This window comes from Nannospalax galili, unplaced genomic scaffold (genome assembly GCF_000622305.1).
Source record: "Nannospalax galili isolate Female #2095 unplaced genomic scaffold, S.galili_v1.0 scaffold265, whole genome shotgun sequence".
NCBI classification, from domain to species: Eukaryota; Metazoa; Chordata; class Mammalia; order Rodentia; family Spalacidae; genus Nannospalax; species Nannospalax galili.
This window is the reverse complement of record NW_008353747.1, coordinates 43965-69639: the sequence shown is the minus strand read 5'-3', so window position 1 is coordinate 69639 and position 25675 is coordinate 43965. Positions and strand designations below refer to the sequence as shown.

At 41.9% G+C, this 25675-nt stretch overlaps 1 protein-coding gene across 1 annotated transcript; it reads left to right on the top strand.

Annotated features, from left to right (window-relative positions):
* Positions 1–913: 913 nt before the first annotated feature.
* On the top strand, positions 914–25089 carry Arcn1 (archain 1). Its single transcript, XM_008850880.3, has 10 exons — positions 914–1081; positions 8170–8433; positions 9309–9488; positions 9627–9832; positions 10996–11160; positions 13888–14053; positions 15157–15304; positions 15544–15652; positions 18919–19123; positions 23251–25089. The coding sequence occupies exons 1-10, from the start codon at positions 1079–1081 to the stop codon at positions 23338–23340; spliced, it is 1536 nt and encodes a 511-aa protein (XP_008849102.1). The 5' UTR covers positions 914–1078; the 3' UTR covers positions 23341–25089.
* The last annotated feature ends 586 nt before the right edge of the window (positions 25090–25675 follow it).

The window sequence follows — 25675 nt, the reverse complement described above, 5'->3', positions numbered from 1 at the left end:
TCAGAGCAATATATACTCTTAACTGCTGAGCCATCTCTCCATCCCCTAAACAAACAAATAAACAAAACTCGCCCTTTTAAAGTATACAATTCAGGGGATTTTAGTATATCCCTGATTTTAGTATTTAGCTCTAATTCCAAACAATTACTCCAAAAATAAGTTTCTCACTCACTAGTAGTCACCCCCTATTCTTCTTCCTGAATGCCATGAAACCTCTAATCTGCTTTTTGTTTCTATGGATTTGCCTATTTTGGACATTACATATAAATTATGGCCTTTGAATCTTTTTAAAACTGTTTTCAAGGTTAACCAATGGTGTAGCATATGACAGTATTTTATTCTTTTGTTTTAAATCTTTTTAAGACTTTACCATTGTATTTGTGAATGGGTGCATGTGTGTGTGTGTGCAGCCATACTACATGTGAAGGTCAGGGGACAACTTTCAGGAGTTAGTTCTAGTTGTTCGGTTTACCAGTTGAGACATCTTGCTGGCCCTGGCTTGTTTTATTTGTGGGGGAGAGGATGTTAAGTCGCCCTATGTATTACCAGGTTGGCCTTTAATGACATACTGAAACCAAGGTCGATCCTCCTGCCTTGGACTCCTGAGTGCTGGGATTCTAGGCCCTCATGCGGGGCTTATTATAGAGTTATGGGTTCTTTATGTATTCTGGATACTAGTCCCTCGTGCACACAGATTGTTTTACATATTACATTACCGAGTGGCTTTACAAACTGTAAGAAGTGGCGCCAAATGAACCGCAAGCTAAGACAACGAAAAGGAACACGGATGATGTTCCGAAGCTGCGGGCGAAATTCTCGCAAATCCCGGGTTAACGGAGGAAGGAGCATCCCGGTATCCGGAGCTCCCTAGACCGCCGGCCCCGCCCCCCCGTCCTTTGACCCGCGCTGTTTCCGGTTGGAGACGTGGCTCGGGGCCGCCATCTTGGCAGGAGGCGAAGCGGCGGCGGCTCCTGTCAGGGGGTAGCAGGTCCGGAGCGGCCGGTGCTCCGCTTCCCCCGGCCGCAGCCCGAACCCCAGCGGAGCCAGAGCGCGGGCGTGTCCCACCTGCGTCCTCACCATGGTAAGAGTCCCGCCGGGCCGCTCGGGGCTCCGGGCCGCGTCCCCGCCGGCCGCACAGGGCGGCTGAACCCCGCCCGAGGGTCCGGAGCCCGGAGCCTTCTCGCATCGCTCGGCCCGGCCCTGGCGCAGCCTCCCGGGACACCCGAGCGAGCTGTCCTGGCCCCGCGCCGCGCCCACGGCCTCCGGCGCCGCGGCCCACCCGGGGCGAAGCTCCGCGCGCGCCCGCTCGTGCTGTCGCGTGAGCCTTCCGCGCTCACGTCCAGCCGCTTCCCCGGGAGCTCCGGGCGGGCGGCGGGACCTCCGGGACCTGCGCGCTGCCTTAAGCTCGTCTTTTGTTTTTATCGAGGGGGAAAGTGGAGGCGTCACGGAAGGAGCGACTTGTGACACCCGTTTGTAGGACCCAGTGTCCCCGACGCCTCCGGACCTTGGGTTGAGCTTCCTAGTGCCCATTCGGTGGCGAGGAGGGCGGTGGCGAGGAGGGCGGCTGGTAGAGTATTGGGAAGCGGAGTGACAGAACCGGGGCTTTCCGTCTCCCAGGAACTTACTTGGTGCGGTGGAGTGACGTGCGTGTGGCGTCCGCTCTTCAGTGTGCGGGGTGGGCTGTGCTCCGGGACCTTCAGATGCGTAAGCTTTGTGTGTTTGTCTTATTACCGAGATAGGAAAAATAGATGAGGGTGAGGATGGGAGAAGACAGCTGCTGACTCCACAAATCCTGTTCTATCAGCTGTAATCTGTAGATATTCATGAAGTAGAAAAGATTCTACCGTGTCAAACAAGCTAGTAATTCTTCTTTTGAAGAATGCCCTCCTCCTCTTTTCTTTTTCTTGTAAATAGGTACTTTGAACGCATTTTGTGTGCTTAAGAGATGACAATGTAATTTGGTGTTCGGCATTTTAAGTTCTTTGGACCACTCCTTAGACGAGGACTCGGTTCGAGGGGAAGACTCATGCTTGGCTTTTAAATGACTGGGAAGTTTCTTTTCCAGCCTCAAGCATATAAAATGCATCAAGCAGGCTTACCTCCCAAATCTTTAGTGTTAGATATAAGATTTCCGAAACCTCATTTTTTTTTCCAGTTCCACAAGGAGGTTCAGTATTTGGCTAGTGACTTTTAAAATTTTATTTATTTATTCATTCGTTTATTTTCAGTCTTTTTGAGACAGGGGCTCCCTGTAGCACCAGCTGGCCTAGAACTCACAGAGATCTGCCCGCCTCTGCCTCCTGAGTGCTGGGACTAGAGGCATGCGCCACTACGCCAAGCTGTGCCTTTTATTTTTTTAAGACAGTCTTTCCTGTAGCTCCAGCTGCCTCAAACTCAGTGTAGACCAGGCTAGCCCATGAGATCCAACTGTCTCTGCCTTTCAAGTGTTGGGACTAACGGCTGTGCCACCAAGACCTGACTGGCTAGTACTTATTAAAAATGTTTTACGGGGTTGAAGAGATGGCTCAGTGGTTAAGAGCAGCTGTTCTTGCAGGAGTTTGAATCCCAGCACCCACATGGCGGCTAACAATATTCAGCAGCTCTAGTTCCAGGGGATCTGATGCCCTCTTCTGTACTCTGTGGGCGTTGCATGACACAGGTGCACTTCTATACATGCAGGCATACAGCTCATACACATAAAAAATAAGTAATTATTTTACATTTTAGGAAGTATTTATAGTGCATGTTAGAGTATATGATTTTAATAGCAAAATTTAAGTTATATAAACCAAATATAGTTCATCTTTACCACAATGTTTGTTAAAATGTTCTTGGAACTTAATATTTTAAGTACATTGATAATTGAGGAATGATAAAGCTCTAGGTGTTGAGTGATATTTGCGTCTTCTTTTGATATGTATTCATACAGCTCTGTTCTGTATTTGAATGTTAGAGACTTGGTGTGACGAGCTCTAGACTTGTGTATCTGAATTTCATCTGAGCACATTCTGCTCTAAGACATGGTATTACTTCAGTATAGTAACTAGAAGGAGATCCCTGTTCCCTGAAATGTCCAAATAGAGTGAAATTTTGATCTCAAAGTTGTATCAAAACTTGTAGTTTTTCCTCAACATTTTATTATATGGCTTTCAAACATCTGGAAAATTTGGAAGAACTTTAAAATGAACAATCATGTAACTATCAACTTGTTTTTCTTAACATTTGACTATAATTATTTTACCATACACTTAATCATCCATACTTCTCTTTCCTTTTTTTTTTTTTTAAAGGTTTATTTCATTTTTAGTCATGTATGTGTATGGGAGTGGTATGTGCACGTGAGTGCAGGTGCGCATGAATGTAAGTGCCTGAAGAAGCCAAAGGCAGTGGATCCCCTGGAGCTGGAGTTACTGGAGGTTGAGAGCTACGTCCTCAGGGCCTTTGAAAGAACATTACTGAGTTCTTAATCACTGAGCCATCGCTCTAGCTCCCCCCCCCCCACTTCCATCTTTTTAAAAATATATTTCAGGGGCTGGAGAGATGGCTCAGCAGTTAAGAACACTGGTTGTTCTTGCAGAAGACCCGGGTTTGAATCCCAGCACCCACATGGCAGCTAACAACTGTCCGTAACTCCAGTTCAGGGGATCCGACAGCCTCTTCTGTCCCCTGCAGGCATTGCATGACGTGGGTGCGCTTACCTACATGCAGGCAATACACACATACACATAAAATAATATAAAAAAATATATTTCAGAGTAAGTTATAGGTACATAAACATTGTTTTTGAAAGATAAATTCTTTGGCCTTCATTATTGAGTATCTGCAAAGTATCCTAGACTGTGGTCTCTATAGAAACATAAATGAATAAAATGCAAAAAGAAGTGGCTTATATTATAACATGAAGTACAAAAGAAGCATCCATTCTTTTTCTTTCTTTTTACACTACAAGGTCTTTCTGTGTAGCCCCTGCTGCCTGGGACTCCTTCCTACCTTTCTGTCTCAGCCTTACAGGCTTGTACCATCACACCCAATGGAGCGACATCTTCTGGTTTGATTTTTTTTTTTTTGGCCTATTTTTCTGAAAGTTTAATTTTCTTAACATTTATCAAATATCATTATAGGATTAACTTTACATTTCAGTAAATGATAGTAAGTCCCATAATAGCATTCATCGCTAAAATCTTTGCCTATCTATAGAATATTGTTCTTTTTTTTTTATTTTAATTTTTAAAAATATTTTCTTTCTTTCTTTCTTTCTTTTTTTTGGCCTTTTTGAGACAGGGTCTCGCTATAGCCCCAGCTGGCCTGGTCTCCCTACCAGGCTGGACTCAAACTCACAGAGATCCACCTGCCTTTGCCTCCTGAGTGCTGGGATTAAAGGTGTGCACCACCACACCTGGCAGTTCTTTATTATTCTTATTTTATGTGTATGAGTGTATTGCCTGCATGTATGTGAGTGCACCCGTGTCGTGCAATGCTGCGGAGGAATCTTTGTGTGTGGTGTGGTGTGATTTGTGTGGTGCAGAATGTTGGGTGTCTTCTATCACTCTATGCCTTACTGCCTTGACAGGCTCTTTCATTGAACCAGAAGTCTGCCTTTTCGGCAATACTATATGGTCTGAGATTTGCCTATTTTTGCTCTTGCAGTGGACTAGATTCAGTTTCCAGCACCCATTTAGTGGCTAGCACCTACCTACCTGTCTGTAATTCTAGTTCCAAAGGATCTGATGTCGTCTTCTGGTCTCTACAGGCACCAGGCATGCACATAATACACATATATACATGCAGGCAAAACCCTCATACAAATACAAATAAACTAAAATAAATCTTTTTGAAAGATCCTAATGTTTAAGAAAGGGGATGGGGAGGAGGTGGAGAGATGGCTTAGTGGCTAAGAGCACTGGTTGTTCTTCCAGAGGACCTGGATTCTGTATCCATCACCCATGTGGTGGCTAACAACCGTCTCTAACTCAAGGTCCAGGGGATCTGACACCCTCTTCTGGCTTCCTCAGGTACCAGGCACTTATACACATGCTTTTTAAAAAAACTAAAGAAGCCTGGTGTGGTGGCACACGCCTTTAATCCCAGCACTCAGGAGGCAGAGGAAGGCAGATCTCTATGACTTCAAGGCCAGCCTGGTCTCATAGTGAGTTCCAGGCCAGCTGGGGCTACAGGGAGACCCTGTGTCAAAAAGAACAACAACGGGGCTGGAGAGATGGCTCAGTGGTTAAGAACACTGGCTGTTCTTGCAGAAGACCCGGATTTGAATCCCAGCACCCACATGGCAACTAACAACTGTCTGAAACTCCAGTTCCAGGGGACCCGACGGCCTCTTCTGTCCTCCGTGGGCATTGCACAACACGGTACACTAACCTACATGTAGGCAATCACGTATACACATAAAAAAAACAAACAACTAAAGAAATAAATCATTATTCAGGCCTGACATGGTAGCACATGCACATTAACCTAGCATTCAGGAGGCATAGGCAGGAGGATGGAAAGTTACAGGTCAGTTTGAGCTACATAGGTGGTCCTGTCTTAAAGCAAAGCAGAACAACAAAACCAGCAGTTGGAGATGTAGTAGTAGAGCACTTGCTTAGCATGTAAGGGGGCGTGGGTACTACCAAGCTGAGATAAGGAAAATTTTGATAGTTTATAGAGTCAGAGACACAGCAGAATTTTATAACTCTCTTAAGTCTAACTTTTTTTTGTTTTTGTTTTTTTTTGTTTTTTTTGTCTTTTTGAGACAGGGTCTCCCTGTAGCCCCAGCCAGCCTGGAACTCACAGAGATCTACCTGCCTCTGCCTCCCAAGTGCTGGGATTAAAGGTGTGCGCCACCATACCTGGCTTAAGTCTAACTTTGTTACTTGGGAAGTGGAGCAGATGATAGTATTATCTCTTGAGATTTGGACATGAGAAAAATTCCCAATTGAAGTAAATCAAGTCAGTAAAAATAGAAATCCATTCAGTGGAGGGAAATTACTTACGCTGGATACAGATAAAACACTTTCCATTATGTTTATTTTTTTAAAGATTTTGTTTTATGTATATGAGTGTTTTACCTGCATGTATGTAAGTACACCATGTGTGTGCCTGGTGCCTAAGGAGGCCAGAAGAGGCCATTGAATCCCTTGTTGGAACTGGAGTTACAGATGACTGTTAGCCACCATATGAGTGCTGAGAACCCTGGCCCTCTGGAAGAGCAGTAAGTGCTCTTAACCATTGAGCCATCTCTCTAGCTCTCATTATGGATTTACTTTATCCTGCTGTTTAGAGACAAGCATGATGGTAATTTTCTCCCAGATACCTTATGTTTTTTTTGTTTTGTTTTGTTTTGTTTTTGAGACAAGGTCTCTCGTAGCCTAGGCTGGCCTTGAACTCACTATGTAGCTTAGGATAACCTTGAACTTATGATCCTCCTGCCTCTACTTCCTGTGTGCTAGGATCACTAGTCTCTATGAATACAAATACTGCAGTCTCCTATAGTTACTATAAAACTATATAAATAGATTGACAATGGATGGCTGTATTGTGCACCTATAATCCCAGCTACTTTGGAGGCTAAAGCAGGAGGAGCTTAACTTTGAAGCCTGCCTGGGCAACTTAGGAAGATGCTGTAATAGGATAAAATTTAAAAATAGATGAAATGCTGAGGATATATAGCATGCTTGCTTAATATGTCAGAGGCCCTGGGTTCAATCTGTAGTACTACAAAAAAGGAAAGAGAAATAACTGTTGACAGTCTAAGAATATTTAAATTGTTTTTTCAAATTGCTCACCTGTAATGGACAGGTTTCCAGCAAGTTAAGAAGTAGGGCTTGGTGTCTTAAGACATTGTGTCTTAGCGAGGGGCTTCTCAGGTATGTCCATAACTTTTGTGGTGGTGGTAGCGGCAGTGCTTGTGAACTCTTGGACTCCTGCCCTGAAGAGACAGCACACTACTTAGTTTTCCTGTTCCTCTCATTCTGGCATTTGAGGGTCCTCTTCCATGTTTTCATTTCTTTTGTTTAATGAAATGGTAGCTGCTAGAAGAAAGTTGTACCTCAATCATAGCTCTGTCAAAACCTGTATGAAACATTAGGTTATTTAGGTTGTCATTTTGCATGCATCTTGTCTGTATATCTAGGAATAGGATAGAGGGGAACAGGAAAGTGGTTCAAAGAGCAGAAGACAATTTAGACGTACTAAAGTGTTTTCATATTCCAAGTGAAAAGGAAAGGTCAGGGCTTACTATATACCACTTTTTTTTTTTTTTTTCCTGAGACAGTTATGTAGCCTAGGCTATATATTCCTCTTGTTTGAGCATCCTGAGTGCTGGAATTATAGGCATGTGCAACTACACTCACCTTTCTTATATACTTTTTTTTTTTTTGGTCTTTTTGAGACAGGGTCTCCTTATAGCCCCAGTTGGCCTGGAACTCACTATGTAGACCAGGCTGGCCTTGAACTCAGAGATCTCCCTGCCTTTGCCTCCTGGAGTGCTGGGGCTAAAGGCATGTGCCACCATGCCTGGCTCTCTTATATGCTTTTAATCTGCCTGATCAAACTTCTGTGTTGGCTGTTGAAATCTCTATGGTTTTTAGAAAGTGTTCAATCTGTTTTTTATAGTTGTATCAAAGCAGAGAGCAGCCCTGGTCTGAGTCATAGGTGGCTCATTAATAATGTGAATTTAAGGGGTTGGTAAGAATGCTCAGCAGGGAAAGGTGCTTGCTGCCAAGCCTGATGACCAGAGTTTGGTCTGGGACCTGTACAGTGAAGAGAGAGAACTATCACAAGTTATCTTCTGTCCTCTACACAGGTAAGCACTGTGGCTTGTGCACATTCACACACATGCACGCACACATACAATAAGTAGATAATAATGTAAGTAATAGACTTTGGAGAACATTCCTCTGTGGTTGTGTGTGGGTATGTGTAAGGCTGGTGATAGAACCTGGGTCTTTGCACACGGTAGGCAAAAACTATTTTTTGTTAAAGTTTTTTTTTAGGTACGTTGTGGAATAATGGCTTTATTTTCTTCTACTTTAACTTTGTTTTATAAATTACATGCTGTAAGTCATGCCACTAACTGAATGTGCAGTTGTATGGAAGCTCTCCTGAGATGCTGAGAAAACAGATGTGAAGAAATAATTAACTAGTACTTATTTATACATATGTTCCTTGTAGGTGCTGTTGGCAGCCGCAGTCTGCACAAAAGCAGGAAAAGCTATTGTTTCTCGACAATTTGTAGAGATGACCCGAACTCGGATTGAGGGCTTACTAGCAGCTTTTCCAAAACTTATGAACACTGGAAAACAACATACTTTTGTTGAAACGGAGAGTGTAAGATATGTCTATCAGCCTATGGAGAAACTATACATGGTACTGATCACTACCAAAAACAGCAACATTTTAGAAGATTTGGAGACTCTAAGGCTCTTCTCAAGAGTGGTAAGAGGCCTACAATCCTGGATTCCACTTCTTACTATATTACATTTTTGGTTGAAATGAGTTTTTCCTCTAAAGTAGCTGATGAGTTTGAGTAGCTCTGTGAGTTTGACACCAGCATGGCCTACATAAGTCGTAGGCCAACCAGGGTTATATAGTAAGACCCTGTTTCAAAAAAATTTCTTTCTGCCGGGCGTGGTGGTGCACACCTTTAATCCCAGCACTTGGGAGGCAGAGGTAAGTGGCTCTCTGTGAGTTCGAGGCCAGCCTGGTCTACCTAGTGAGTTCCAGGACAGTGGGGCTACAGGGAGACCCTGTCTCAAATAAATAAATAAAAAATAAACATAAATTTCTTTGATTCATTCATTTGCTGTTTGTTCGTTCATTTTTTGCAGTGCCAGAGATGGAACCCAGGGCCTTATGCATTCTAGCAAGTCATCACTGAGCCACATCCCTTCCCTGAAGTTCCTATTCACTCAGCAGACATTTGTTGGGTACCTTCCTAGGTTATAAGTATTCCAAAAGAATACAGAAATCATTCTTTCGTATCTTAGTTCTTTTTTTTTTCATGGTTTTTTTGAGACAGGGTCTCCCTGTAGCCCCAGCTGGCCTGGAACTCACTATGTAGACCAGGCTGGCCTGGAACTCACAGAGATCCGCCTACCTCTGCCTCCCAAGTTTTCTGTTTTTTTAAGACAGGTTTCATAAAGCCCAAGCTCGGATATGTAGTTAAGGATGACCCTGAACTCCTGATCTTCTTGCACTCATCTCCCAAGTGCTAGGATCTTTTTTGAAATATATGTCTTAAAAGATAAGATTTAGAAACATAGCTACTGTTAAATTCTGAATCTTTCTTTTTCATTGCTGTCCATGGCTAGATCCCTGAATATTGCCGAGCTTTAGAGGAAAATGAAATATCTGAGCACTGTTTTGATTTGATTTTTGCTTTTGATGAAATTGTTGCCCTGGGATACCGAGAGAATGTTAACCTGGCACAGATCAGAACCTTCACAGAAATGGATTCTCATGAGGAGAAAGTGTTCAGAGCAGTCAGAGAGGTAAGTGGGGCCTTCTATGGGACTGTCAGTTTGAATGTCTTTCTCTTAGCCTTCACTAATCTAATTTTCCTGGTTTTGCTTGCTAATAATACAGACTGTATTGAAAGCTACACATAGCTTGCATGTCTCTTTCCATAGACTCAAGAGCGTGAAGCTAAGGCTGAGATGCGGCGTAAAGCAAAGGAATTACAACAGGCCCGAAGAGATGCAGAGAGACAGGGCAAAAAAGCACCAGGATTTGGGGGATTTGGCAGTTCTGCAGTGTCTGGAGGCAGCACAGCAGCCATGATCACAGAGACCATCATTGAAACTGATAAACCAAAAGTGGCTCCTGCACCAGCCAGGTATAATCTAGTGGCTTGCCAACAACCCTAGGATGCCAGAGGAAGGCTATATACTTGTACATTTTCTTGGAGTGATACCTGATTTCCACATTAGCTGTAATAATGAGGGGCTTGATGAAGTAAGCTGTAATAAGTGACTACATAAAATAAGGCAGTTAAAGAGACATCTGATATGTTATTTCTCCTTTTCAAAAGAGACTTCTACAAATTATGTCATAACTTCAGTTTCTTATGACAGTTGTCCTATTTAAGGGAAGGAGGGTATATTTAACTTTATGGAATATGGATTTTTTTTAAAAAAATAATTTTATTTTATTTTATTTTATTTTATGTGTATGCGTGTTTTGCTTACATGTAGGTAAGTGCACCTGTGTCGTGCAATCCCCGCGGAGGACAGAAGAGGCTATCGGACCCCTGGAACTGGAGTAACGGACAGTTGTTAGCTGCCATGTGGGTGCTGGGATTGGAACCCGGGTCTTCTGCAAGAACAGTGTTCCTAACCACTGAGCCATCTCTCCAGCCCCAGAATATGGATTTTTAATCTAAATGTTTAAGAGGACTCTCTGAATTACCAAAATAATATGCAAAATTTTCTTTGTGTATAGTCATATTTATCTGGATGGGAAGGTTCTAAATTTTCATCAGATTATTTGTGATTATAAAATGGAACCTTTGGTCTTTGGTACTTGAAACATATAATTAATATTGACTGTCAGTTGGAGCAGGTTCATATTAGATGTCAGTGTATTAGTTGTCCACCAGCACTAGGAATGGTTTTTCCTTTAACTTATTACTTTCCTCTTTTTTTTGGAGACAGGGTCTCTCTGTAGCCCTGGCTGGCCTGGAACTCACAAGAGATCTGCCTGCCTCTGCCTCCCAAGTGCTAGGATCAAAGGCGTGCCACCAGGCCCAGCTATCACATTCTTCTTAATAGCTTCAGAGAAAGCTTTGTTGTTAGAAGGCTATTAATGTTTGTGGCTTTTTTTTTTTTTGAGACAGGGTCTCCCTGGAACTCACTGTGTAGACCAGGCTGGCCTCAAACTCACAGAGATCTGCCAGCATCTGCCTCAAAAGTGCTGGGATTAAAGCTGTGCACTACCGTGTCCAGCGGCTTTTTGTATTTTTATGATGTATATTTTCTTACTTTGTATTCTTCAATTTAGACCTTCAGGCCCCAGCAAGGCTTTGAAACTTGGAGCCAAAGGAAAGGAAGTAGATAATTTTGTGGACAAATTGAAATCTGAAGGTGAAACGATCATGTCTTCTAACATGGGGAAGCGTACCTCTGAAGCAACCAAAGTGCATGCTCCACCTATTAACATGGAAAGGTAAGTGGGGATCTTTGCAAGGACAGACAGCACAAATTTTCAAAGTTATCTTTAAATCCTGTCGATTCTTCTGTTTTTATTTTTGTGCTAGGGATCAAAGCCAGAGCCTTGCATATGCTAAACACACTGTTTATCACTAACTACATATACTCTAGCCCCATTTTTGTACTTTTTAACCTTTTTTTTTTTTTTTCTTTACTGTGTATGACTGTATTGCCTGCATGTAGGTAAGTTGCACCTGTGTTATGCAGTGCCCGAGAGGACAGAAGATGCCATCAGATCCCCTGGAATTGGAGTTACAGACAGTTAGTTGTTAGCTACCATGTGGGTGCTGGGATTCAAACCTGGGTCTTCTGCAAGAACAACCAATGTTCTTAACCACTGAGCTATCTCTCCAGCCCTGTACCTTTTAATCTTTGAATTCAGAGCATATTCCAGATAGTAGCCAGAAGTTTTGGGTCATCCCCCACCCCTTAAACATGATTGGGGGCTTTTGGCTATCTCTTTTCTTTCTTATTCATTATGTAGGCTTTGACTAGCCTGAAACTTATTATGTAGTCTAGGCTGTCTTGGAACTCACAGAGATCTGCCTGCCTCTGTATAACCAGTGCTGGTTATGTGCCACCATGCCCAGCTGACCATTTATTTTCTATGAAGTTTTATATTTGTCTTTTATCAGCTAATATAGAAAAAGTAACTTGTCTGTACCTACTGTATAGTTCGTCTCTTAAAAAGACTTGAAGAGGGGCTGGAGACATGGCTTAACAGTTAAGAGCCCTGGCTACTCTTGGGATTGGGGTTCAGTTTCCAGCACCCACATGGCAGCTGAGAATCACCTGTAACTCCAGTTCCAGCGGATCCAGTGCCCACTTCTGACCTCCGTGGGTATTGTGTGCACAAGGTGCACTTACATGCAAGCAAAACACTCATAAAATAAAAATAAATGAATCTACTCCAAAAGTTTCTTAAATAGATTTGTACAACAGGATATAATGGTACATGACTGTTGTCTTAGTACTTGGGAGGTAGAGTCAGAAAGATCAGGTATTCAAGATCAGCCTCAGCTACCTGAGACCTTATTTTAAAAAAAAAGAACTTGAGGGACTAGAGAGGTGGCTCAGAGGTTGAGAGCACTGGCTACTCTTCTAGAGGACCCAGGTTCAGTTTCCAGCACACACATGGAGGCTGACAACCATCTGTAACTCCAGTCTGTAACTTCCAGAGGATCTGATGCCTTCTTCTGACCTCTGGGGGCATTGTGTGACTTACATGAATTCAGGCAAGACACTCACATAATAATAAAATGCTTTCAAGAATAATAAATAAAAATTAATTAAAAAAATTTTTTTTTGTTTTTGGTCTTTTTTGAGACAGGGTCTCCCTGTAGCCCAGCTGTCCTGGAACTCACTATGTAGACCAGGCTGGCCTTAAACTCACAGAACTCCACCTGCCTCTGCCTCCCGAGTCTGGGATTAAAGGTGTGTGCCACCACACCTGGCCCTAAATGAAGTATTTTTAAAAATAAAAAGTAAAAATATTTTTGTTCTCTTGAGACAGGGTCTCCCTGTAGACCAGGCTGCCCTTGAACTCACAGAGATCTGCCTGCTTCTGCCTCCTGAGTGCTGTAAGTAAAATATTTTTGAAAGAACTTGAGTTAGAGGGCTAGAGCTATGTTAATTCCATGCAATATTTTGGCATATCTTTTTCTAATTAAAACTATAAGAATAATCAATCTTTAATACAAAATTTATAAAAAAAATTTTTTTAAATCTTTTTGAGACATCTTTTTTATCTTTGTAGCCACAGCTGGCCTGCATTCACTATGGAGACCAGGCTGGCCTCAAACTCAGAGATCCTACTGCATCTGCCTTCTGAATGTTGGGATTAAAGGCCTGTGCCACTGTGCCTGGCATTATAAAGATCTTTAATGCAAATTAATATTTTGCCTTTTAAGGATTTACTTGAATCCAATATATTTTGATTTGTCTTTTCTCAGAGCTGAGTCAGTGTTGGCAGTGACATTTTAAGTTATAGGTTACTCAAGTTTACACACTCGTGACTCAGATTTCTTGTACCAGACCTTCTGTTGTTGCTGATAGTTTTGAGGTCAAATGAAAGATGAGTCTGGGAGGATACCTTTATCAGGTACGTGTAAAAGGAGACTATTGTTTGTACTCTGTTCTCTTTGAAATGAACAGTTACATCTGGATAAATCTCTGGACTCACTGAAGTGCCTATGCAAGATTTATTTTTATTTTTAAATTATGTATAAAATGTGGAGGTAGCAGTTCTGAATACTTGTGAGTACAAGTGCCCATAGATGGCATTTGGTATGTGGAACTGGAGTGACAGGTTGTTGTGAGCCACCCAGTGTAGGTGCTAGGAGCAAAACTTGGGTGCTCTGCAAGAGCAGTGTGTTCTCTTAACCACTGAGCCATCTCTCCAGCCCCGTCTTTTTTTTTTTTTTTTTTTTTTTTTTTAAGGCCAGGGTCTCATGTAGTCCAGGCTGGCTTTGACAAACTATGAGCCAAAGATGATCTGAACTCAGGATCCTCCTGCCTCCACCTCACAAGGGTAGGTACTAAGGCATGTGCACACCTGGTTTTATGTGGTGCCTGAGATGAAACCTAGGGTTTCATATATGCCAGGCAAGCACTCTACCAACTGAAGTACATCTCTAGCCTGGTTTGTACTTTTCTGACAAATTTATTCACCTTTGCTTTATAGTGTGCATATGAAGATTGAAGAAAAGATCACACTAATTTGTGGACGAGATGGAGGATTACAGAATATGGAGTTGCATGGCATGATCATGCTTAGGATCTCTGATGACAAATTTGGTCGAATTCGTCTTCATGTAGAAAATGAAGATAAAAAAGGAGTGCAGTTACAGGTATGTAAGAGGTTGAATATTTAGATTTTTGTCTACCTAACACCGTCTTCTTTGTTTTGGGTTTGTTTGTTTAATTTTTTGCAGTTCTCTGGGAATGGAACCCAGGCTCTTGTGTGTGATAGGCAAGTACTCTATCACTGAGCTATATCCCTGGCCCCTGTTACTGTATAGTTCTGGCTAACCTGGAACTCATTGTAGCTCAGGCTACCCTCAAACTCTTGATCCTCCTGTCTACTTCCTGAATTTGTGACTAGATTACAAGTATGTGTCATCATATCTGCCTATGTCTTAAATCTTAAGTCTTTATGGAACGCAAATCTTTCCACAAAATCAAAAAAATATTGCGATTTAATAGGAATTCTATTTTAGATGTCTAGGTTGTGGGTCATGCAAGCCCAGAGGGGGTTTATTTCTTCTCTAACCTTTTATTTTGGGGGGCCTCAGACTCATTATGTAGCAGAGGATAATTTTGAACTTCTAATCCTGCCTTCAACTTGAAAGTGTTTGGATTACAGGCAGTTGAACCCAGAGCCTCATGTGCTAGGCAAACACTCTGCCAGGTGAGCTATATTCTCAGTCTCTTCTCTATCTTTTCACTATATTATTTGCTTATTTATTTACTCTTCGTGTGGGGATGGGTATGGGCAGGTGTGTGCCATGACATGTGTGGAGATCAGAGGACAACTTGTGATAGCTGGTTTTCTCCTCCACTGTGTGGGTCCTGAGTATCAAACTCAGGTTGTTGGGCTTGGCAGCAACTGCCTTTGCCACCTGAGCCATTTTGCTGACTTCCTCTCTTAAATTTTTTTCATTCCCCTCCTTAGCATTTAAAAAAATTTTTTTAATCATATATTTTTTTATGTATATTTTGCCTGTGTATATGTAAGTACACCCGTGCGTGAGTGCTAATGGAGGCCAGAGCAGGGAATCAGATCCCCTGAAACTGGAGTTAAGGACAGTTGTTAGCCACCGTGTGGGTGCTGGGAACCAAACACAGGTCCTCTGCAAGAGCAGCCAGTCCTCTTACCTGCTGAACCATCTCTCCAGCCCCCTCTCTTACCGTCTCTGAACCTCTCTCTGATTTCCTTCTTTTCTCATTCCAGACTCATCCAAATGTGGATAAAAAACTTTTCACTGCAGAGTCTCTCATTGGCTTGAAGAATCCAGAGAAGTCATTTCCAGTCAACAGTGATGTAGGGGTACTAAAGTGGAGACTACAAACAACAGAGGAATCTTTTATTCCGCTGACAAGTAAGTGCCTCTAACTGGTGTTCACTCATCTTTGCTGTTATAACAAGTTCTTTTTGACAAAACAGTTGTCCTTTCAAAATGGACTTGATGCTGCATTTTGTTTAATCATTCACTTTAATTTTTAATGTCTTTCATTTTGAAATTGTTTTAGATAGACTTTCCATTAGTCAGCTTGTGCTTGCCATCCTAACTTTCCATTCTTCATACTCTTAGTGTGACTGCCTTGTTTATCTTCTCAGTTAATTGCTGGCCCTCAGAAAGTGGAAATGGCTGTGATGTCAACATAGAATATGAACTACAAGAAGATAATTTAGAACTTAATGATGTGGTCATCACCATCCCACTCCCGTAAGTAGAATTCTGTTAATCCTGTCCCTTACATTGGCTTATAGGGTTAGTTCCTGGCGCTTTGGAACTAATTTTGGAGGCAAAACCTCTCTAACTATCCATTCTAAGATATTTGCCCCTGACCCCCCTATTCTCCCCTGGTACTAAGGATTAAACATTGAGACCTGCACTAGTCAAAAGCTCTACTGAGCTACAGTCCTAGTCCTCTTTCTTTCTTTCTTTCTTTCTTTCTTTCTTTCTTTCTTTTTTTTTTTTTCCAGTATTTTATTTATTTTGCAGAAGACCCGGGTTCAAATCCCAGTACCCACATGGCAGCTAACAACTGTCTGTAATTACAGTTCCAGGGGATCTGATAGCCTCTTCTGTCTTCTGTGGGCATTGCCTGACATGGGTGCACTTACCTACGCATATACACTTAAAATAAAAATAAGAAGCCGGGCATGGTGGCACATGCCTTTAATCCTAGCACTTAGGCAGAGGCAAGTGGATCTCTGTGGATTAGGCCAACCTTCACAGTGAAAGATTTATCGTCCTCTTTTTTTTTTTTTTTTTTAAAAAAAAAAAAAAAAAAAAAAAAAAAAAAAAAAAAAAAAAATTAAAAAGATATTTGCATGAATGACATTTAAAAAAAAAAAAAAAGTACATGTCCGCTGGCCTTGGTGGCTTAAACCTCTAAACCCAGCACTGAAGAAATCAAAGCAGGAAGGTAACCTCTAGTTTGAGGCCAGCCTGGGCTGCATAGTGAGTTCATGGTCAGCCTGAGATAACAGTATGACACCCTGCCTCAAACAAAAAGACAGCATGCAGGAGCTGGGTGTGGTGGCACACACCTTTAGTCCCAGCACTGGGGAGGCAGAGGCAGGTGGATCTGTGAGAGTTCAAGGCCAGCCTGATCTACATAGTGAGTTCCAGGCCAGGTGGGGCTACAGGGAGACCCTGTCTCAAAAAGACCATAAAATAAAAAAGACAGCATTCTTGGCACTCCCCTCCAACAATACTTTTTATTTTTAATAATTTTTTAGATTTATTCTTTGGTTTTATTTGTTTGGGGTTTGTTTGTATGCTTTTGTTTTGTTTTGAGATAAGGTCACCCTATAATCCCAGCTGACCTGGAACTTGCTATGTAGACCAGGCTGGCCTCACAGAGGTCTTCCTGCTTCTACCTCCCAAGTGCTGGGATTAAAGGCATGTGCCCCCACATCCAGTAATTTTTTTTTTTACTATTTCTTTTTTTTAAATTTATTATTTTTATTTTATGTGTATGAGTGTATTGCCTGCATGTATGTGAGTGCACCCATGTTGTGCAATGCTGCGGAGGTTAGAAGAAGGCTTTGGATTCCCCTGGAACTGGAGTTAAGGACGGTTCGTAGCCGCCATGTGGGTGCTGGGAATCGAGCCCAGGTCCTCTGCAAGAGCAGTCAGTGCTCTTAACTGCTGAGCCATCTCTCCAGCTCCTTTTTTACCATTTCTTAAGGATGTGTATGTATGCCTCTAAGTGTGGGCATAGGCACAGGAGTGCAGGTGCCTGTGGAGGCCAGGGGCATCTTATTTCCCTGAAGCTGGAGTTACTGGCAGTTGTAAGCCACCGGATGTAATTGCTGGGAACTGAACTTGTGTTCCCTGGAAGAGTAGTACATACTCTTAATTGCTGAGCCATCTCTCCAACCCAGTTCTCAACATTTTTTGTTGTATATTTAAGTAGCTTAGTCTCTGGGATCATCTGGAAATACTTTTGACCTCAAGTTTACTTCTCATAGCATTTCTAGTGAGTTGTGCAATCACTTCACCAGACCATCTTAGCTTTTCCCCTTCACCCCTCAGCCCTGCCATGAGTAAATACAGGATTTGATTATGAAGAATAGTGAGTGTACTCTAGAATATTTTTTACTGTTGGATTGCCCAGTTATTATTGCAGGCAAAATAGTAAATTTCTAGTTTTGTTCCCTTTTGATAACTGAGGATTTTATATTGGTTAAGTTTGGTTATTATTTCCATTTTTAGAAATGTTGTATTACCAATATCCCTTTTAACAGGATAACTAACATGCCTATAATTCCAGCCTTGAGAAGCAGAAGCAAGAGAGTTATAATTTTAAGGCTAGCCTGCACTACATAGAAAGACCCTATATTGAAAAAAAACAAATAATAGGGTAACTGTCTTATTGTCACAGGTTGTCATTCTTCACAATAGATGGCTACCTTGAACCATTGTAGAACTTGAGCACTGGTGACTGGTGGAGTTTTGTTGAGATTTATTTTTCTGGACTATTTTTAGGATGCCACAATTCTTAGGCCTGTCTGTCTGCCATGTAATTTGGTTGTGGCTTCCTGTGTCTTAGCTCAGTTTTGCAGTGGCCTTTAGAAGATACCTATAGAGAGCATTTCACTCTAGTATCAGTGCCGATCAGATTAGAAGTTGGAATCAGAGTTGTATCACAGCGAAGGAACGTAATCAGCACTAAATTCGATAGGAAAGAGTTAATAGTTTTTTGCCACCCTTGAGGTTTCCTTTTTTGCCTTCTTTACTCTTCCCCTAATATAAGCATTGAATGTCACTGGTGAATTAAGAGATGGTAAATTTAGAATGTGTGGGAGTAGGTGACACTGCCTGTCAGCCATCTGTGGGAGTGCAAAGTACATCCTCACTAGTACTGATTCTTCCCTAGATCTCTTACCCATTGAATTTCTGTTGTGCCCAGAATTGATAATCATGCTTTTAAAAACTTTTCACTTACCAAATAAATTCCAGTGACTGGATTACAAGTCAAACTCACTAGCATTGACTTCAGTACGTTTTGAAACATTCAAACCTCTTGAAAACAAATCTCAAAGATCCACATTCACCTCTATTATTGGTGTGTAGAGTACCTCATCCCCACTATCAGCTTTATTTTCCAGTGTTATTTATAAAAAGAGTTGTATTGTTAAAAATTCCTTAATAGGCTAACAAACCATTAGTGATTTTTGCAAGCATATCTTCCTTCAGGCATTTTGCTGTCTTAGTTCCCTGCCAGCTCCCAGGTCTAGACCTTAAATGTGGACAGCCCCCAGATACTTATTATTAGCTATATCTGCATCTATGAAGGAAGTTGAATGAGATCCTTAGCCAAGGTGTTAGGACTCTGATCTTTGAAATTTTTAAGTATCTTAATTTTTAGAAAATTTGAGACTGAATTTGAGGTGCATGATCAAATTTAGAGTTGGTTTTCCTTGGTGGAGTTCTTTGAACTCTGAATATCTAACTTGACCAAATGCTTCTCATGACAGATCTGGTGTTGGTGCACCAGTGATTGGTGAGATTGATGGGGAATATCGACATGACAGTCGGCGAAATACCTTGGAGTGGTGCCTGCCAGTGATTGATGCCAAAAATAAGAGTGGCAGTCTGGAGTTCAGCATTACTGGGCAGCCCAATGACTTCTTCCCTGTTCAAGTTTCCTTCATCTCCAAAAAAAATTACTGCAACATACAGGTACTCCATTTTAATAGGATGATATATGGGACAAGTTGTCTGATGGGTGTCACAGCTTCAAGTCAAGGCAAAAACTCAGAAAAGCTGGGGCTGAGATGACTCATGAGTAAGAGCACTGGCTGCTTTTGCAGAGGACCCACGTTCCATGCCCAATACTCATATGTTAGCTAACAACAGTCTGTAACTCCAGTTCCAGGGGATCTGATACCCTCTTCTGGCCTTGTTGGGCATTGTAAAACAAGGGTCTACTTACATGTAGGCAAAACTCTCATACACATAAAAATAAAAAATTATTTATTTTTGGCTTTTTGAGACAGGGTCTCCCTGAAACCCCAACTGGCCTGGAACTCACTATGTAGAGCAGGCTGGCCTCAGTCTCACAGAGATCTGCCTACTTCTGCCTCCCAAATGTTGGAATTAAAGGCATGTGCTGCCAGGCAATTTATTTATTTTGAGACAATATCTCACTATGTAGCCTGACTAGCCTGGAACTTGCTATGTAGACCAGACTTGCTGGTCTCAAATTCAGAGATCTGCCCATCTTCCTCTGCCTCCAGAGTGCTGGGATTAAAGGTGTGAACCTTTATTCTCAGCCTTTTTTTAGCATTTAAATTTTTCTTTTGTGTGGGTTTACACATGCCGCAGTATTCATGTGGTGGTCAGAGGACAGCAGGTGATCAAGTGTGGCAGCAAGTACTTTTACCTACTGAGCCATCTCACTGGCCCTCAGTTTTCTTTTCTAGATAAAAGAGAGTGAGAGAGAGAGAGAAAGAGAAAGAAAGAGAGATTGATTCACCTAAGAAGCATTTATGAATTGTACAAGATTCACATACATTAAATTGTCTATTATTTTAACCTCATATATCTTAAAACCATTTGCCAGAATACCCAGTATATAACTTTGCAATGCCTTGTTGTCCCTTTAGTTTTTACCTAAGAAATTAAAATAATTTTATTTTATATATTTTATTGTGCTGAGGATACAACCCAGGGCCTTAAGAATCTAGGCCCTGCCAGGTTTACCACTGAGCTGTACTTCTAGCCCCCAATTTTTTTATTTACAAGCATAATTACTGTATTACTGTGTAGGACTGGGGATGTCGTTCAGTGGCAAGTGTTTGCCTAGAATGCCTGCCCTAGGTTTGATCCCCAGCTCCACCAAAAGAAAAAGAGTGTTTCTAATACAAATGAAGTTACATTTTAGGTTGCTTATGGCCCAGCTCCTTTCATTAATACAAATGGCTGTATGGGTAAAGGTACTTACTGCTAAGCCTGACAGCCTGAGTTTGATCCCTAGGATGCACATGGTGGAAGGAAAGAACTGACTCTCAAAAGTTGTCCTCTGTCTGCCACGTGCATACTGTGATATGTGTGTGTATGTGCATGCGCGTGTACAGACATAACAGAAAATAAAAGTAGTTTTTAGAAATATGAGTTGGAACTAGAGAGATGGTTCAGCAGTTAAAAGCACTGACTGGGGTTCTGGAGAGATGGCTCAGCCGTTAAGAACACTGAGTGTTCTTGCAGAAGACCCAGGTTTGAATACCAGCATCCACATGGCCACTAACCACTGTCTGTAACTCCAGTTCCAGGGGATCAGACAGCCTCTTCTGTCCTCCGTGGGCGTTGCATGACACCGATGCATTTACCTACATGCAGGCAATACACGCATACACATAAAAATAATAAATAATTTTTTTTTAAAAAAACACTGTTGGGGCTGGAGAGATGGATCAGCAGTTAAGAACACTGGCTGTTCTTGCAGAAGACCCAGGTTCGAATCCCAGCACCCACATGGCAGCTAACAACTGTCCGTAACTCCAGTCCCAGGGGATCCAACAGCCTCTTCTGTCCTCTGTGGGCATTGCACGACATGGGTGCACTTACCTACATGCAGGCAATACACACATACACATAAAAATAATAAATAAAATATTAAAAAACAAACAAACTGTTTTTGCAGTGGACCCCAGGTTTAGTTTCCAGCACCCACATGATAGCTAAAAACCATCCATAAGCCCAGTTCCATGGGATCTGATGCCCTCCATGGTATTACATGGTGGGGGTGTTCTTACATCCATGCAGGCAATACACCCATACACATTTAAAAAAAATTTTTTTTAAATATGAGTCAGTGATTCATGTGTTTGTGCCATTATAGGTACCATTGTTAAAGTTAATTAAACCAGAAAGTTATTTATTAGAAAAAGAGGGGCTGGGGAAGATGGCTTCTTGGGTAAGAGCTTGCTATGCAAGCATGAGGTCCTGGGTTTGGAACCTCAGCGCTTATGTAAAAGTGGTGCCTAGTAGCATATGTCTGTAACCCCAGCCTGGAGATGAGGGTTAGCAGGTGAGAGGGGTCAAGCAGATCCCTGGGGCTCTTTGGCCAGCCAGTTCCATGTACAAAGGCAATCTCTATTTTCAGTGAGAAGCCCTGTCTCAAAAACTAAGGTGGAGGGGGCTTGGAGAGATGGATGACTCAGGAGTTGAGAGCACCAGCTGCTCTTGCAGAGGACCTGAGTTCAGTTCCAAGTACCCACATGGTAGCTAATAACTATCCCAAACTCCAGTTCCAGGAGATCCATTGCCCTCTTCTGACCTCTACAGGCATTGCATGCACATGATGTACTTACATACATGCAGACATAACACTCAAAAGAGGGACTGGAGCAATGGCTCCAGTGGTTAAGAAAACTGGCTGCTCTTACAGAGGGCCTGGGTTCAGTTCTTAGCACCCACATGGCAGCTAACAACTGTCTGTAACTCCAGTTCCAGGGACTCCGACACTCTCTTCTGACTTCTAGGGGCATTGCATGACACGTGTGTACTTACATACATGTACACAATACACTCATACACATAAAGTAAAAATAATAGAGGCCGGGCGTGGTGGCGCATGCCTTTAATCCCAGCACTCGGGAGGCAAAGGGAGGTGGATCTCTGTGAGTTCAAGGCCAGCCTGGTCTATATAGTGAGTTCCAGGACAGCTGGGGTTACAGGGAGACCCTGTCTCAAAAAGACCAAAAATAAATAAATAAATAAATAAATACTATTTTTTAAAATTAAAAGAAAAGGTAGAAATCTATAGAACACCTGACATTGACGTCTGGCTTCTATAGGATCAGGAAGTATAAGTATACCTACAAATACATGTATACACACACACACACACACACACATACACACACACACACACACACACACACACACACAGAGAAAGAGAGAGAGAAAAACATTTCATTGAAAAGACCAGTCAGAGGGCTGGAGAAATGGCTCAGGAATTAAGAGCACCAGAGGGCCCAGGGTTGGTTCCCTGCACCCACATGACAGCTCACAACTCTATAGCTCTGGATCTAACACTCTCTTCTGGCTCTGGGCACCAGGCACACACATGGTGCACAGACATATAGGCAAAACACTCACACATAAAATATACTGTTGTAGCTGGGCGTGGTGGCACACGCATTTAATCCTAGCACTCGGGAGGCAGAGGCAGGCAGATCTCTGTGAGTTCAAGGCCAGCCTGGTCTACATAGTGAGTTCCAGGACAGCTGGAGCTACAGGGAGACCCTGTCTCAAAAAGACCAAAAAAACAAAAACAAAACAAAACAAAAAACTGTTGTAATGAAATGCTTCTACTAATTATGTGGTTATTAAATAAATTTAAAAAAATAAGTAAATCTAGAGGAAAACAATCATACCTAGAAAATCAGTATGAGAGGAGCAGCTTGGTGGAGCTTTGTACATAAGAGACTGAGACAGTTGATACATAAAGTTGAAGAGTTAGAACACTGCATTGGGGTCAGAATGTTAATCTATCAGCCTGATAGGATGTGAATTTCATGTGATTTCTGTGGCAGAGCTGGGCCATGGCCACTCATTCTGGAGCTTTTACTTACTGTTGCTGCTGTCTGTCTGCTTGCAAAGTTGTCTTTTATCCGGAGAATAGATTAGATAATCTAGTTTACGTGGAAGAGTGATGCAGGAGAGCTGCAATTGTGAATTGAACATTCCTTACTATTTCCAAGCTACGTTTAATTCTGCTTTTAGAGAATTTGATCTGAAAATTTAGTCAGTGTCTTTGGACACTTAACCTTCTTTGGCTTTACTATGCTTTATTTTCCTAGGTTACCAAAGTGACCCAGGTAGATGGAAACAGCCCTGTTAGGTTTTCTACAGAGACCACTTTCCTTGTGGATAAGTATGAAATCCTGTAATACCAAGAAGAGAGAACCGAAAGGAAAAATTTCAGATTAATAGAAAAGAAGCCAAAAGTGGCTGAAGAGTTTTTCCAAATTTACAAGCCATTGGAGACCCTTTTTTTTCTGGTAACAGTGCACGTTCTCTACGCGCAAGGACTCTCAACTCACCCCCAGTGTTCCGGCGTCACAGAGACATTCTTTGACAAAGAAATGACACAGACATAAAGGGAAAGGCTGCTGATTTCTTTTGCAGATTTTACTGGCCAGCATGAAGCAAGCTCTCCAGGAAATCACCCAGTAAACACCTCCTCTGCCTTTGCCCAAGCTGCCCCTTTATTTTAATCCCTAAATATAGGTGTATTTCATACTTTGTTTCAAGAAGTTTTCTCTGTAGATTTTAATCTTTCATATTTCCTTACTTTCATGTTTTCTTTCTGTACTCTCAGCCAAGCACTGGGATTATCTGTTCATAGGTATTGTATTTGGCACTCCCAGAAGGTTATCTAACCCATTCTTGATTTTTGGACAGTACCAGTGAACTACTGAAGGGGTACTGAGTCTAGACATTAAAATTGAAAGTTGTCTTATGTCCTTTCTCATGCCCATCCATTGCTCCATTCTTTTGCCAAGTTGTTCCCTTCCAGTTTAAAGTAGTACTGTGAATCTCAACGTGTGTCGATGTTAAAGATAGCAGCTTTTAAGATGTACACAGCTCTTCAAAATGTCTAATGGAGAATGGTTCTATCCACTTCCACATGTAATCCTGTCTGCTGCTAGTGCTACCCAAGCTTCCATTCACCACATGTGCATGATTGATTTAAAGCATAATCTCTCAGAGATGTTGCAGAACATTGAAATTCCACATGTTTACCACCTCCCTCTACCTGGCTGCTCTTTCTGTCATTAGTCCTCTCCTTTCCAGCAAAAATGAGGTTATGATTCTGCAGACTGTGTTCAATGAATCTTTGTGCCATTTTCCATTGGCTCTGAATCATTAAGAAGACTGCATCTGCCCCATTAGTGTTAGGATTCAAGAGGCAATTGATAATATTGATATGTAGGGGTTACCCATACCCATTTCCTTCTATCTAATCTAGCATTTTCCTCCATCCTATCTGTCCCTGTCTCTGAAATCCTTCCTTTACGTTCTCCTTAGCCTTTTTCGTGTCATCATGTAGTGATTGTTTCTCAGCTCCATTTCATCCATTGCCTTTTCAGTGGAGGCTACATCAGCCAGTCCTGCCAGCATTGCACTCAGAGGCTGTAGGTGCCAGCAGTGGAAAGAGGTACATGACCACAGATGACCTCCACACTCTCAACTGACTGGAGAGCAGTGCTCTCTCTGAACACCTGGCAAGAGTGTACTGTCCATGAAACAGTAGTCACACACAAATGGCTGTGGCTGCAATGGCTTGCCAAAGAAATTTCTGGCCTTTCCCTTTCACCTAAACCACATCAGGGAAGAATCCTTAACTTTTACTTGGTTTTCACAAGGTTTTTCTGAGGAAGGAGACTGGGACAAGAAGTCTGTTATGTAGTTAAGTAGATAAGAAATCTTATTAATCCAGTTGTATTTGAGAGTTGTTTGTCCATATGATTTTTAAAGTTAAGTTTAATTTCAAAGACTTTTTTCTGAAATTACTTTTGGGGTAATATTTAAAATGAGACATTTTGTAACCCTGTAAAATACATAGGGAGTATAACATTCCAGTGTACACAAAGAAGGCAGATTCTTTAATCAAATAAAAGAGTATTATAAAATGAGATGTTTACTGGACTCTGACTTTGGTATCTGCTTGCTGATTCCCGATACTGTAATAGGATCTAAGATTAAAGATTAATGATCCTTTTTTTAAAAGAAAATAATCTCTATCCAAGAGTATTCATTGCCTTTTCTCCATTTTATAGGTATTGTTCCTCTGTATTTTGTATATTTGAATATGCACATATACGTGCACACATGCACACAGAGACACACTCCTGATGGTGGAGCTTTTGAGTTTGAAGTTACTTACGGCTTTTGTCAGGTTTGGAGTCTTCATTTTGTCTGAGAAATGAAGTGTTTTTAAAGAGTAGCATTCTGTAATACCTTAGAGCCTTCTCAACTAGTCATTGATAAGTGAACCAGGGAGGTGTGGCAATGCTTGGGAAATTGCTTATTCCTTCAAAAGGTTTTTGTTTTGTTTTGTTTTGTTTTGTTTTGACAGGGTCCTACTATGCAGTACTGACTGACCTGGAATTTGTTTTGGGGGGGGGTTCTTTTTGAGACGGGGTCTCCCTATGTATGTAGACCAGGCTGGCCTTGAACTCACAGAGATCCACCTGCCTCTGCCTCCTGAGTGCTGGAATT

Bases quoted from the DNA above. Each gene is read 5' to 3' on its own strand.
- Arcn1 (XM_008850880.3), top strand. The intron at 9,833-10,995 runs GTATAATCTAGT...TCTTCAATTTAG, and splicing joins GTGGCTCCTGCACCAGCCAG to ACCTTCAGGCCCCAGCAAGG. The intron at 11,161-13,887 runs GTAAGTGGGGAT...TTTGCTTTATAG, and splicing joins CCACCTATTAACATGGAAAG to TGTGCATATGAAGATTGAAG.